The 15,615-nt window shown below is 36.3% G+C and overlaps 1 protein-coding gene across 2 annotated transcripts; it reads left to right on the plus strand.

Moving 5' to 3' along the window:
* Nucleotides 1–6,758: 6,758 nt before the first annotated feature.
* On the plus strand, nucleotides 6,759–10,980 carry LOC103716908 (uncharacterized). Of its 2 annotated transcripts, none has more exons than XM_008805111.6 (3): nucleotides 6,759–6,938; nucleotides 7,248–7,378; nucleotides 10,105–10,980. In XM_008805111.6, the coding sequence occupies exons 1-3, from the start codon at nucleotides 6,759–6,761 to the stop codon at nucleotides 10,835–10,837; spliced, it is 1,044 nt and encodes a 347-aa protein (XP_008803333.2). In that variant the 3' UTR covers nucleotides 10,838–10,980. The 2 variants fall into 2 exon arrangements, with proteins under 2 accessions (XP_008803333.2, XP_008803340.2); XM_008805118.6 differs by having other exon boundaries at nucleotides 10,135–10,980.
* Nucleotides 10,981–15,615: the final 4,635 nt, after the last annotated feature.

Raw genomic sequence — 15,615 nt, forward strand, 5'->3', positions numbered from 1 at the left:
GAAGGGATGCCGAGCAGCATCCAAGTTTAGATCAAAGAACCATTACTTTACAGAATATAGATGTGCTGCAATGCTATCTGCAGCTTTATCACGTGTCCAAGTCTTCCCTCCATTTGTTGTTCTTAACAAGATGTCACTTCCCCCGGCTGCCCATGCTTCATCCTGCATCAAGATTTAAATTGATAGTGTTATATGATCTTGCTAGATATGCTAATTAAATTTTGATAACACCTAGGAAGCTGGTCCCAATTGATTAAATTATTTCTAATGTCCTATATGCATCTCAGTGGCTCCATTAACTTGCAGTGGAGCTAGAATGAGTTCGGCACTTCCAAACCTTCATGACGTATAGTGATTTGTGATTTGCAAGTGGACAAGTTCATTAGCAGTAGTCCAGTTAGAAGTATACTTGGGCAAGCCCCAAATATGAACTTTTGGGATCAGGCATCGATTGAATGTCACTTTGCCTGGATAAGAAGGTTCCAGTCTAGCCAACACTCTTGCAGCTCTATTTCACACATGTCTGAAACTTACACAAATCCAACAGAGTGTCTGAAAATATTTAGCATTTGACATAGACAATATTCGGTGCATGAGATTTTGGATCCCCAGTGAAAATATAGAAAGTAAAATATTGTCCTTTGGGGGGCATTTCACAATGAACATTATCACCTGATTGCTAGATATCATAAGGATATCACTTTTGAATTTGGACAATGTTTAAGATTCAAATTGATAATTTAAATAAATCCAACATGAATATTTGCAGAAGAATATCTAACATACACACATGCATGTTTAGACTTCTCACACTTCTGAAGACACCATTACTGTTACGTATAACAATAATGTGCATTTGTGAATAGTTGACAGACAGTTGTGTTCATTATTCCTTTTCCTTCCTATAGCAAACTATTACATAGGATGGCCTAATGAATGAAAGAGGAAGAAGTTTGAACATACAAAAGATCCCCTCAAGGGCATACCTAGCCAAAAAGGCAAGTGTAAATTATAAGATGCGAGCAACATCAATGTTGGAGGACAAAAATATGCGCTTAACCAAAATTATTTCCATACAGCAGGATTTGTACACATATGAGTGAGCATCCTCATAGGACATCAAACATAGTAGAAGTTTCTCGTGCCAAACATAGCATGGCAAAGGCAGAGAGCAACATTTTTAGAGGAGGCTGGAGAAGTTAAAGTTATCAGGTGTATTCTAGATGGTAGGAGATTAAATTGTGCAGTTGGTTCCATAGGGCCGCTGGGTAATTGCTGCTTGGCATTATTGTTTATAACTGAGTGCTAGGTTTTACAATTACAGTCACTCTTAATGGCAATGATCATACTGAATTTAACCAAGATACATGCCATCTTGGTTACCATAGTCTCTCTCTCTCTCTCTCTCTCTCTCTCTCTCTCTCTCTCTCTCTCTTTCTCTCTCTCTCTCTCTCTCTCATTAAGGGGGGAAAAAAAACTTGGTTACCATAGTAAATTCAGTTATCTACAAAAAAAGTATGTCCATTCTACAAGTTGAAAAATTGTGGATGGCATGTTAGCTTGGCCTGTTATGACAGATACAGTGGTAGCAGAAGAATTTCAGGATTCGTTATTCTTCAACAGACCAAGTGCGAATGCAATACATTGAAAGGAAACAAGATCCAAATGAAAGAATTCAGCACTTGGTATAATAAAACATACTATGCTGCATGCTTTTTGCCAAATTTTTTTTTTTAAGAAAACCAACGTTGAAGTCGGGAAAAAAAAATGAACAGCCATCTCGGATGTATCACAATATGTTGTGCTAAGATGCTCCAAAAACAGGGTTAAGGGAAGGGACAAAATAGAAAAAAAGAAATAGACATGATAAGATACATATCAAGATCTGCCTCTGATCAAATCCAAAAGCCATCTTCTACTTGGAAACAAATAACTGTACAAGATTAATAAGCAGGAAAATGGAGCAGATTAAGCATTACCTTTCCACAGAAAAAGAGAGAGAAGTTTCTATTGTAATTATTTATAAGTCCTGATCCTGTGGCCACCATGATTCTGAATTGTCTACGAGATTCACTTAAACATCCTAGATTCTCTCTCTCTTCTCCCACCTCCTCTTGTTCTTAAGTCTTCTTACATCTTTCTCCAATTATTTTCTCCCTTTTGTTACTTATTTCCGCCGGAAATGCAAAACAAGAGGAAATGCCTAAAAATAATGACAGAGGGTGTGGCTACCATATCTCCAGGAAGTTGCGCACTCAGAGGTATTCTTTCCCAGCTTTCTCCAGCATCTGATGTATATAACAAAATTGCAGGTTTTCCAACAATCCAACCTTCCTTCCCCTTGAAGCTTATGGAATTGAATCTGTAGTTAAAATCATCATCTTCTGCAGAAGGGATGGAGCACAGGAACCAAGTGTTGCCTCCATCTTTTGTCTCCAGTATCGTTTGCCTTGTCCCCAATAGAAAGCCTGAAGGAGATGGACTACACCTTCTTAATTTAATTTTTAAAGAACGTGCATGCAAATTTGGTTGGAAAAGGGTGTAGGACCACAGTATGCCTGTAATATCAAATTCTTCCTTAACATTACTCAACTAAACTAAACTAAAGGTTCATGACCCATAAAGGCGATTAACATTGTACAAACTAAGTCAACCCCCTCCACCCCTTTTGGCATTATTAATGGAATATCCTTCATTATTTTACTAAAAATGGAACGAAATGACATTTGATCATCCATGAAAGCAAACAAATGAAGCATTAAAGTTTGAACAACTTGAGCAGATAGAGGAAGTGAGAAGTTGTATTGTGATGGCAGATGATCCAGCAATTCCAAGATTTTTGGGATACCATGACGAATTATAGTATCCCAAAAATTGTGGAATAGCAGGATGAAAGGATTTCTCTGATCCTCACAGTATCCTCCTCCTTCTCAGATGCTTCACCATATACTAATACCTCTATGAGATATCATAGGATGTGGTAACCAGATATCCGTATAGTCCCCTAAAAGAACTTCTAGACATCAATACTTGCATTACAAGTTTGCAGAAATATTTATTAAAGTGAACTCGGAACTATGGCTAAAGAATTGCACAAGACTCGTAAAAACCTTAGCTGAAACAAACTAGAGGCTGGGACGTTGATTATAATATTTTAATAAAACTTGGGGAGGGGGACTAAAATGGAAATGTGCTTTAATATTGTTGACAAACATCACTTGGCATTAGGAGACTTTATAACTAAGATGATACCACACAACTACAAGTTCATTGTAGCAAAGATGAGTTTGCTTGTGTCAATGCATTGTAAAACTTTGAGGAACAACTGACGAATGTACAGGACAATCAATTTAACAAGTCACGTAAGATGCAAACAAGACAAGAGATGGATCTTAAATCTTTTTCACCATAAGAACAGGGGAAGCCTAAGCAGAGCTGAACTCATGAGGAAGCATGTAAAGAAGCTCAATTTTTCTTACAGGAAAACAAGATCCCAACATGGACAACATGCAAGAAGCGTAAAACTTTTTAAATTTGATATGCTGTGGGGAGCTTATCAAGCCATAAATTTATAGTCAGTAGTTTCCAATGATTCTTTTTTTTCCCTGATAGAATGGCCTGCAGGCAATAAACTACACAACGGGGCAGCCCTCTCCCCAAATACCGCTAACCCTCCAAACCTAGTAAAGGTGGGATACGATGCCAGGTCACTTAGTCTTCCTGCCAAGAACTTTACCAGCTTGACAAGTTGGCATCTTCATGACAATTTTGCAGTCAGTGATGCTGGTTGAGATTTGGTTGCTTGGTCCCTTTAGAATAAAATTCCAAGACAGAATAATAAATTAAGCAGCAAATAGTTATAACCAAAATAGCTAGCGACTCTAGGGTTACTTGACACGATGTTTTAACACTCAATTTCTTTCAAGATTAGAGAAAATAACAACGCGATTTGCCAATTTTCAAGAACTGATAAAAGGTTTTAAAAATCAAGGATTTCCAAGAAATCGGGTTGGGAGGAACAGAGAGGCGGTAAAGGAGAGATTGGATGATCGGAGACAGACCGTGGTTCAAGTCGTCGGGGACGAAGGCAATGTCGAGGAGGACGACGCCGACGTCGACGGGGAGGTAGACGCGCTCCCATTCGGAGAGGGCCGGCTCGTCGGACCTCGCCGGTGGCGGGTGGAGGCCAGAGCGGGGCGAGCGCGAGGGAGAAGGAGGCGGTCTCGGCTATGAACTGGCGGCGAGTCTTGGAAGAGGGGGATGGGGAGGGGAGGGACTGAGGGGAGGAGACGGTGGCTGCGCCATTTCAAATAGGAGTAGTAGTAGGAGGAGGAGGAGGAAGACAAGAGGGAGGGTTTGAGGAGGAGGGGGTTTGAATCGGCGAGGTGAAGGCTCGCCATCGGAGAGGCTTCTCCGAGGTTTTTGGTTTCTTGGTTTTCGCCCTCCCCCGGCTCTTCGTTCTTTCTTATCTCGCTTCCCGCGCATTTGAAAGCTTCCCATGCAGAAAATTATTTGGAAACTCTGGAAAATACGTTTAACTCGGAAATAAAAAAAAATTAATAACGCGTGTTAGAAAATACTTCAACAGAAAATTATATTCAAATAAACATGATAATTTATGGTCTAGCAAAAATGTATTGTCTCTCTCTTTTTTTCAGAGAAGGCAATTAGTTGGCCGAAAATTTACGCAGAATTAGATCAAATAAAACTATAAAAATTATTTTTATATATTTTTTTAATTTTTTTAAAAATTGTGAAAAGTTATATTCATCTACGGAACAGATATTACTATTATTTGCATCCACTTTGGATATGCTGTGATCATGTAAAATCTACCTCATTTAAATTGGATGAGATCGGATACCTAATAGGATTGAAGAATTGTTACCCCTAATTTTTTTTAATAAAAAGATAATAAACATTCTCGAATGGTTTTATTTTTCTTTTTTAGAAAGTTTATTAATGTTGTTTTCTTTGCTAGAGAGACTCTCTTCTACCTGAAATATATTTTGGAATAATCAATTATGGGTTTATTAGTATATCAAATTTTGGATGACTAGAATTTTCCTTGTTTCTTATAAAGAACTAAAATGGATGGAGGGCTAGCTAAGTACTAAAAAAAATAAAGGTGAGATCAAACTGAAGTCTAGAAATTTTATTCTCATTTGGATAGGAATAAAAAAAACTTTAAGGGCAACACATATAATTTTTAACCAAATTGAGCCATAAGTTGCAGGCCAATAAGGTTATCGTACAAGATGAACAAGTGCATCCTCCGACCGGTCGGGTTGGATGCAGGTCGAATAAAAAGTTTATCAATCCAAATCCAACCTGTTTATTAAACTGGACAAAATTTCAAATATGAATCCGACCTTTTATTAAACAGGTAACTTGATTCGACCCACATAATTCATTTATTAAATGGGTTAGACAAATTTTTAATAGATTAAATGGATTTAAACAGATTAAATAAGTTGAGCTGATTGGATTAAACAAATCAAAAACATGTTAAACAAATTTAAAACATGTTAAATATGTTTTAAATAAATTACATAGATCGGGTTATAATCCGACTCAATTATTAAAAGGATCAAAATAGATTAAATAGGTCAAAAGTTTAAACCTAAATCTAATTATTTAATAAATAAGTTTAGATGAGTCGATCTATTTATGATCTAAATTCATTTATATTAAACTCAAACATATTTAAAGCGGATCGTTCACGGATTGGAATGATGGATTGGATCATAAATTGTCACTTTTTGTACACCATCTCTAAGACCCGCATTGCATATGCTTTGAGGAATAACAATGCTGGTTGAAATATGATAGATATGGCCATATGGGAGCATAGATAGCATTTGTAACATAGATTGCAAGGAAGACGGCGTCGGTAGGAACCGTAGGGCAATACGGTAACAAAGCATTATTTGGAGGGCTTATGGTAAGAACGGCAGGTGGTCCGAATCCGATGGCGCCGCGCCGCTGCCCCAACCGAGTAAATTGGACAGCAGATCTCACGGAGTCCGCATGCGGAACCAATCATTCTCGCTCCTTTAAAAGTGATCGTGCACAAGATAATCACGGCCATCGGTTTTTACAATGGTGCATCAAAATAGTTATGCTTGATGAATGTGGCTGACGGAAATCAGCTCTCATTATCGAAGAAATTATTAGGTGGACCGTCTCTAGAATGAAATCGTCCGGTCGTGTCAAAAATAGAAGAAAAAAAAAAATGTTATCCTACACTTAAATGCGTCTGATCCGTCTAATAATTTTTTGTCGTTTTGTGCGCTGGCACTAACTACCCTGAGTCCGGAAATTGGAAGCGGTCCACGTGTCGACGATTCCGCGAACGGCGTCAGCACTAGTAAAAGTGCTTCGGGCAAGTTTCCAGAGCGGCAAAAGCCCCTCCTCCCACCTTCCACTCCAAGGTACCGACGCCGTTTTATTTTTAACGCTACCCCCGCGCCCGGATTTGGGGAACTCCAGACAGTCCGGGCCGAAGCCAATCGAGATCCGGCCGTGCTCGGGGTTCAGAGATCGAGATCTATCGATCTACGGTACTTTTGGGTGATCTCGCTTCGATTTGAGAATTTTCTGTCGGTTGATTCGATGGGGTTCCGGTTTCTTGAATCCGTGTCGCGGCATCGGCCGATCGAGGGAGATTCGATCGGATTTTTAGGGTTGTAGACGAGAAAAGTGTCGATTTTTTGGGGGGATTTTAAGTTCCCCTAGTTTCCATCCAATCGCTTCAGATGCAGAACGAGGGAGCCCGGAAGAACGGGGCCTCTCGTCTGCTTTCAGCGGGACGGTTGGATGGCTCCGTTTCCGCATCTTCGTCGCCGACTTCTTGTTATTCGGGTGCTAAGTATATCGAGCACCATGTTTCAAAGATGGACACTCTTGCTGGCCTTGCGATAATGTATGGTGTTGAGGTAATTGGAGTTCTCAGACTTGAGTATTGGATTTTAGTATCACTTCGATTAGGTTGATGCAAAGTAGCGCCTTTTTGTTGATCAATTACTTTTTTTTTTCCTTTCATGAGCTTAACCAGTGGACTTATAGAGACAAGTATATTGTGGCTAAAATGTCATCTTTTCATCGTACTTATGGATAATGCTGGCAGCCATTGATCCCATCTGTAATTATCCTACTATTGATTGTTAGTAGGATAAGGTAGGAGTTGATCTTTTCCAATATGGACTGCTACGAGACTTGGTAAGGAAGTTCTTTTAATGATTCAGGTTGCAGATATAAAGCGAATGAATGGTTTGGCGACGGATGGCCAGATGTTTGCGCACAGGACGCTGCGGATTCCTTGGCCAGGTCGCCACTCCCCATCTACCATCCATTTGAATGGTGCAGCCAATTATAGGTAATTCTTTGTCATGTCTTTAATAATGAACCATATTGGCTGTTTGTCTGCCTACCCAATTAGCATGCTTCGAGGCATGCGTCATACGTACTGTTCAAAAGATCATGAATGATGTCATCATCAAAGACTTCAGTTTAATGATGCTATTACGTGCTGGATCACCTTAGTGCTGTGACTGCAAGCTATTGTTATTGTCTATTATTGTTTATCTCCTTTAATGTTTTAATTACCCTTCAGTGAATCTAATGGATGGGAGATAACAATAAACAAAAGAAATTGGTGTTCTTTTCGTCAATTGCTTAATCTTTCAATCGCGTGCCAAATTCTAAAATCTTTAATGACTAATTGATTACCTGGACACAAAAAATTCTTGATGCTGTGGTAATTTCGGTTCAAGTGAGAGATGCAAGAGTCCATCCTTTTCAAGTATGATGTATTTAAGTGTCAGACCTCATTTTAATTCAAATTTAGAAGGTGATCATCTTTTTTGTGCACTTCTAGTTATGCCTAGCCTGTGACATTATTATCAATCTTTTGGTTTGCTTCGACCTTCCATTTGGTTGCAAAAAGTTTCAAATAAGAATTCAGAAATATAGGAGGTTTCAGAAAACTTTTCTTCTCACAAACCTTTGACTACAGGGGACTATGGGGTACTTATCTGGAAACTAGTTTCATGTTGATAGCAATTTCATGATAGCAGGTATTCTAGATAACATTTGTAGCTGAGAAGCTTTTTTCCACTGTTTTAGTTATTAAATGCAAATATGAGGAGGGCTTACTTTTGGTTTACAGATATTCTTGTATAAGATAAAGCTTTGTCTTCTAGATGGAAAGGACAAGCCTTATGCTTTGATGACAGCATCTTAGCATTGGGAGACCTAGAAAACTTGATTGCAGCATTTCTATTCTTTTTAGTACACTTGGAATATTGCAATATCACAGAAATCCTGAGTGCGCTGAAATTTTGTTTCCTATTATGATACCTCGGGCAGTCGGGCTAGGATAAAGGTGCATTTTGAAGATGGCATAAGGTGAAGATAAAATATGAGCAAATATGTTGTAAGAACAACAACTTTATGATGTAGCTGCTTTACCATATATGACTATATGGTATCAGTACATAAAAACACCTATGTACTTTAGGGCAATCATTGAGATGAGTGAGTACATGGAGCTAGTTCCCACCTTCTACTGTAAATGATTTTAACATTTGTTCTATTGAAATATGCTTCTTCTTGTACTACAAGAAACCACCTAGTTAAACAGGTTTCCATGATGCTTAGACTTTGTCTACTAGCTGTAAATATCCGGAGTAAATCAAAGTGCCCTGCCATTGTTAACTGAAAAAATCAAATCCTTCCAAGTGACTATTTTTTCTCCTCCTTCAGCAAGCCTGCACGTGGCCTCGTATAATTATATTGACATTCTGCATGCAGAAGGTAACTCAACTACTTAGACTTAAGAGTGCATTGTTAAAGGCTGATTTTTAGTTCCATGCACATTGCTAGGATGCTTTCTTTATATCTGATCTGAATAAGGCCTCCTGCATGCATAATAACCTGATCGTAGGACCCTTTCAAAATTTTAGATTCTAGACGTATTAGTCTATCTTTTATACTCAAGAAGTAAACTCACATTGATTACAGCATTAATGACATAAACCAAGCGATCTTCTGTCACTGTTACCTGGGGGGTCAACTTTGAACGTTGCTAAAGTATGTTTCCGAGAAAAAAGTGACACCTTTTTTAACCTGGAATTTTTGTAATAATATCGGACATCTGTTTAGTCTTGAGCATTTGACCAGGCGTGCCTCAGATTTACCTCTGAGAACCATGTTCAGTCATGGCAGTTGGAAGGAGCAAGGTTATTAGTTACGAAAGTCATTTTTCCCCTCTTGGTGGGGCAAAGATATTTGTTTAGTAAAACAAGAAAAAGAAAAATATGAGGAATAATGAAGTTAACCATCGAACATGAACATTTGGGTATAGGATCATGGAATAAGATAATCCTGCAACAACATGCAAAATTTTGAATTCAGAATGAGCAGAGTTCCAAATTTTAAATCATTTTATTTTGTGCCATGAGGAATGTGCTGGTTTACCTCATCATTCTCTAAAGCTCCTCAAAATGGCACTCCTAAATTATTTGACTTGAAGCTGGTTTAGGATTAGTCCCATGTATATGAATGAGCAGACCACTGATTGTATCTTTTTGTGCCAGCCTGCCATCTTTGTCTATTTGAGTTCTAGTATTTCAACTTGCATGGCATGATTTCTCCTTGCATGAGCTCACATCTGGAATTGCTGTTTATAGATATAAAGTCCACAAAGAAAATCAAATAAATGACCGCTGATAAGACAGAATAGAATTGATTGCACGCTGATGAAACCTTCACCAGATTTAGATTTTTCTTTCTTCTGTTGTTTCAAACAAAATGAACTGCTGCTGATTATTTTCGTAGTATTTAAATTTGAATAGTTAAACAAGGATTTTAGAGTATTTCTTTTAAAGAAGTTTACAATGGTTGATTAACACTTCTCCAATTACATTATTGAACTGTTGTGTGTTTGCTGTTTACCATTGTATCAATTTGTTTCATGTTTTGCTTGCTCTTGGATAACCACTTGCAATCATTGATACTAGCTTGATACCAAAAAAAAAAAACGTGATACTAGCTATAATATGCCAAGGTCATTCAGTAGCATCTTTTATAACGTTATTTCAGAGAACCGACTCTGGGTCGTCACCCTTGCAGAGATACTCCAGATTCACTCCAAAGGCCGAAGTTGATACCTCCTCATCACAAGATCTCCCCGGCGATGATCAGTCTGCAGGGATATTATGGTCTCAAGCCCCCTAAAGGGGGTCCAGCTGCTGAAGAAACTGAAATGTCCGTTTACAAAATAAGTAGTTCCCTCTACTTCGAAGATGAATCCCCTAAAACCTCACCGGCTTCTGGTCCGGAATACCCGAACAAACGTAGGATGTCTGCAAGCCTAGCAAATGGGTTCCCATGGGAAAATGGTGAGGCAGTCGAGATACCAGTAGTTGCTGAAGCTGGGGACGGTAGTGATGAGAAATTAGAGAGTGAGAAGTCTATAAGGCGACGTCAAAAGGCTGATACTGATCCTCTTTTGCATACCCTAGACATACTAATGGAGGATGGCGGAGGGCTCGCAGGGAGAATAGGAAAGAGTCTGGCTCCAAGGCTGAAGTTGGGAACGCCAGTAGATATCGACTTGGTCCGACAGAATGCCGTTTCAGCCGAAGACACTCCTACAGGCAATGGGCTTGCTGCCGTAAGGAAATCAACAAGCACCTCAAATTTGCAGGACTCGGATTCTGGCTCGACACGGTCATCTTCCAAGTGGACTTCGAAATCTGATGCTAGCACCAGACCAGTTTTTGGTGGCTTACCAAAGCCAATTGTTGCTTGGAACAAAGCCGCTCTAGATTAATCATGCTATTATAATGTCTACTCATTCTCATCATTTTTTTTTTGTTATGTGTGTAACCAATGTAAAGCTACGACTCAAGTCATCAAGATCTAGTCATATGTAACATTTATAAGGAGAAGTAAATATAAACTTTCAGTGAACAAGACTCCGGCCTGTACTCCAATTGTCCAGAAGATCTGAGCTCGATCCAAGCATCATCCTTTCCTAGTTCCACTCTGTTCTAGGAAACATGTCATTGATTAAAATGTCTGAAGTAAATATGAACCTGTAAATGTTTGTTGGTTGATGTACGAGGCTGCCGCCCTTTTCAATAAACGGTGGCGCATAAATGCTTGCACCATTTTCTTTTGGTAAAGCAATGCTTGCAGCATTTGAGTAAATACTCAGGTGAACTTGTTCCATGGCAATCTGTTTTTTATCATAAAATTTCAGCAAATCATCCTTTCAGTACGTTCATGTTCTGAAAAACATGCTCCGTTGTTCCTCAGTGACAACAAATTCTAGCACCAAATAAAACATGTTCGGCAGGGCAGGTGCTCCCATGATTAGTGGGATAAAATTATTAAAAAAATGGAAAAAAAAATAAAGAGGGAGAGAGAACTTTGCATGGCTACAATTAATTCACCCTCCTTTGAAATAAATTTCTATAACTGATGTACTTTTTTTTTTCTTTTGACCAAATAAACTTATACACCACTTTGTGAATAATTTTTGACTCATTAATTGCATAATTTTATATTAGTCACCCTTTAACAAGCACCAAGCATGCCCTTAGTAGGTAACTGGCCCTTTGAAAGAGAAGTGCTGCTGGAAATGGAATAAAATACGGGCGGTTAAGCCTAATACACAACATGCATAGTTACGAGTTCCAAAGGAAGTTAAGGAACGCCATTTTCCCCTATATTGGGAGTAATTTCAGTAAACCTTCATCGGATGCCGTGATTCCAGATCAATTGATATTCTTCCCAAAAAAAATGATAACAAGAATAATTTCGATGAAAGCATGAGCCGATGAAATATCAATGTTTATTTGCTAAAGCTTGGGAGAAAGCAAAAGCAAGAAAATAGAAGCAGCTGATCGTTTTCCCTTCTTTTCATTATTTTATTCTTTTGCCCGTTGAGGCTTATGAATAAACTACGCATAAAGCTGATGTCCCGGGGCACTCATCAATGGAAGGAAACAGTGGCATAGCACTCATCAATGCAAGGAAACAGTGGCCTAGCGTGGTTTGCTTCTAAGGCAATTTTCTTTGCTTCAACAATCTATTAGTCATTTGATTTTCCCTTTAAGTTGTAACAAATATGTAGCAATGATTTGCTTTATGTTTACTCTAGAGTTGATAATGCAATAAAATACTTGCGCTGCAGCCCTTTTTTAATGAAAAAAGGAGATAAGAATCAAAACCAACTCTTCCTTCTACGGCCCCTTAACGCGATGATAGGAGGATCGGGACACGTGTTAATAAGAATAGTAAAGGTCTACAAGACAGACTATGAAGCCGAAAACAGGTGCTAAAACAAATTTTGAGAAGCAAATTTCATGCTAATAGACAACTGAAAGAGATTTTGAGAAAAGAAAAGAGATGGCCATTTTTTCCTTCAAATTAATATATATCTACATACAGATTATTTTAGCAACTTAAAGAGAGCAACAAAGGCAAGTACTAGAGCTTCTCCAGTACATCCTTTTACACAAAATCTAAGTACCCCTCCATACTAGAGCCCCCTTAAATCTTCGTTATACATGCCCATGGCAATTTAACTGCTTCTCTAGCATTTTGTCTTCATGTATGCAACTACTACAGCTTCTCTAGCACACTTCTCCTCCATCTATCCTTCTAGTTTTATTCCTACTTTGCTATGCTCCAGCTCTTAGTCATTCAATCATATCAAATTAAAACTTTAGTTCATGCAAGATTTCTTAACCCCTCTGGGCAAAAATTTTAACCATCATACTTCTAGGAGAAATTAAATTTTCAAGCTTTACAGAAAAGACTTAGGCCCTGTTTGGGGGAGCTGTTGGCAATAGAGCTGTTGGAAGTAGAGCTGTTATAAAAAGCTGTTTGCTGTTTGGTAACTACATTCGTAAAGTGCTGTGGTACTTTATTTTGTGTTTGGTAAACAAACTGAGAAAGTACTTTTGCATGACAAAATTACCATAAAGGACATTGCATAGTATTATACAACAGAACATAATAAAACATAACATAAATTAATACATAAATATACGATATAGTATAATATTATTGTAATATATAATAATATTATGTTAATATAGCATAATAGTAATATAATTATTAGAGTAAATTAATATTTGGTAATATAACATAATATTAAATTATTTAACATAACATATTAATGCATTATGATATAATGTAATATATATTATATTTATAGTATAATACAATAATAAAAGTATAAAATATTATAATTATTAGTATAAATTAATTTCTCATAATATAACATAATATTAAATTATTTAAAATAACATATTAATGTATTACAATGTAATGTAATATAATACAATATTTATAGTATAATACAATAATAAAGGTATAAAATATTATAATTATTATTATAAATTAATTTTTCATAATATAACATAATATTAAATTATTTAAAATAACATATTAATGTATTATAATGTAATGTAATATAATATAATATTTATAGTATAATACAATAATAAAGGTATAAAATATTATAATTATTAGTATAAATTAATTTTTCATAATATAACATAATATTAAATTATTTAACATAACATATTAATGTATTATGATATAATATAATATGATATTATATTTATAGTATAATACAAAAAAGAGGTATAAAATATTATAATTATTAGTATAAATTAATTTTCCATAATATAACATAATATTAAATTATTTAACATAACATATTAATGTATTATGATATAATATAATATGATATTATATTTATAGTATAATACAAACATAAAGGTATAAAATATTATAATTATGGGTATAAAATAATTTCCCATAATAATTTCCCATAAAATAATTTTTCGCGGTCCAGGGTCTCTTCTTCGTGGTCCACGCTCGAGGAGGACCTCAGCGTGGGCCGCGAGGTTGATGATAAAAAAAAACAATAAATTGATTTTGGAAGGTATGGAAAAGGATTAAAAAAAAATTTCTTCTAAAATGTGGTTCAAGAGATGCATACAAAAATTGAAAAGAAAAATACCTTTTCTTACAGAAGGGAGTCTGACGGCTAGGGTTCTTGGCTCCAGCAAATTTTTAGGTTTATAAAGGGACAAACTATGTAATTATGTTATTTTAATATGGGTATTTTTGTCAAAAATACAGCTTTCCGAAAAAGCTGAAACAGCTTCCTCCCAAAAGCTCCAAATTGCAGCTTCCTCCCAAAAGCTGTTTTCAGCTTCCCGCAAAAGCTGAAACAGCTTTTTGAAAAATTTACCAAACACAGTTTTTCATCTAAAAGTACTTTTGGAGGGCCAGAAAGTGCTTTCTGGCCCTCCAAAAGCTCCCCCAAACATGGCCTTATTGCCATCCCTTGTTAAGGTCTTCTTTTTCTTCCTTTTCCAGCACACGAGTCCTCCATCATTCTAAACCCCCTACCAATGCAATCAGTCAGCAACATGCAATTACCTAGTTCTAACTAGGTACTTCGTAATCGAACTACATTGCCACCAAAATTTCTCATCTGCATTGGCCTTGTGTTTGGCAGATAAGAAAATGGCTCATTGACGTTTTACATTTCTTTTGCTCAAAGTGTACAAGTTTTGCAATCAAATAATGGTCTGTAAGCACAACTCAACCCCATAAACTCTATTTGGTTTACCTTTCCACTTCTTTGCGTGAAATATCTTAGAGATCCAAATGATAATAATGAACAAACATTAAGCCACTAATTATAGTTGGAAACCATTTAGGCCCTGTTTGGGGGAGCTTTTGAAGGGCCAGAAAGCACTTTCTGGCCCTCCAAAAGTACTTTTAGATGAAAAACTGTGTTTGGTAAATTTTTCAAAAAGTTGTTTCAGCTTTTGCGGGAAGCTGAAAACAGCTTTTGGGAGGAAGCTGCAATTTGGAGCTTTTGGGAGGAAGCTGTTTCAGCTTTTTCGGAAAACTATATTTTTGACAAAAATGCTCATATTAAAATAACATAATTACATAGTTTGTCCCTTTATAAACCTAAAAATCTGCTGGAGCCAAGAACCCTAGCCGTCAGACTCCCTTCTGTAAGAAAAGGTATTTTTCTTTTCAATTTTTGTATGCATCTCTTGAACCACATTTTAGAAGAAAATTTTTTTTAATCCTTTTCCATACCTTCCAAAATCAATCTATTATTTTTTTTTTATCATCAACCTCGCGGCCCACACTGAGGTCCTCCTCGAGCGTGGACCACGAAGAAGAGCCCCTGGACCGCGAAAAATTATTTTATGAGAAATTATGGAAAATTATTATGGAAAATTATTTTATACTAATAATTATATATTTTGTACCTTTATTTTTTATTATACTATAAATATAATATCATATTATATTATATCATAATACATTAATATGTTATGTTAAATAATTTAATATTATGTTATATTATGGAAAATTAATTTATACTAATAATTATAATATTTTATACCTTTATTATTGTATTATACTATAAATATTATATTATATTACATTACATTATAATACATTAATATGTTATTTTAAATAATTTAATATTATGTTATATTATGAAAAATTAATTTATAATAATAATTATAATATTTTATACCTTTATTATTGTAT

The sequence above is a fragment of the Phoenix dactylifera genome, chromosome 16 (assembly GCF_051530095.1).
Source record: "Phoenix dactylifera cultivar Ajwa chromosome 16, Ajwa_hap1_PhDact_Kaust_v1.1, whole genome shotgun sequence".
Classification (NCBI taxonomy): Eukaryota; Viridiplantae; Streptophyta; class Magnoliopsida; order Arecales; family Arecaceae; genus Phoenix; species Phoenix dactylifera.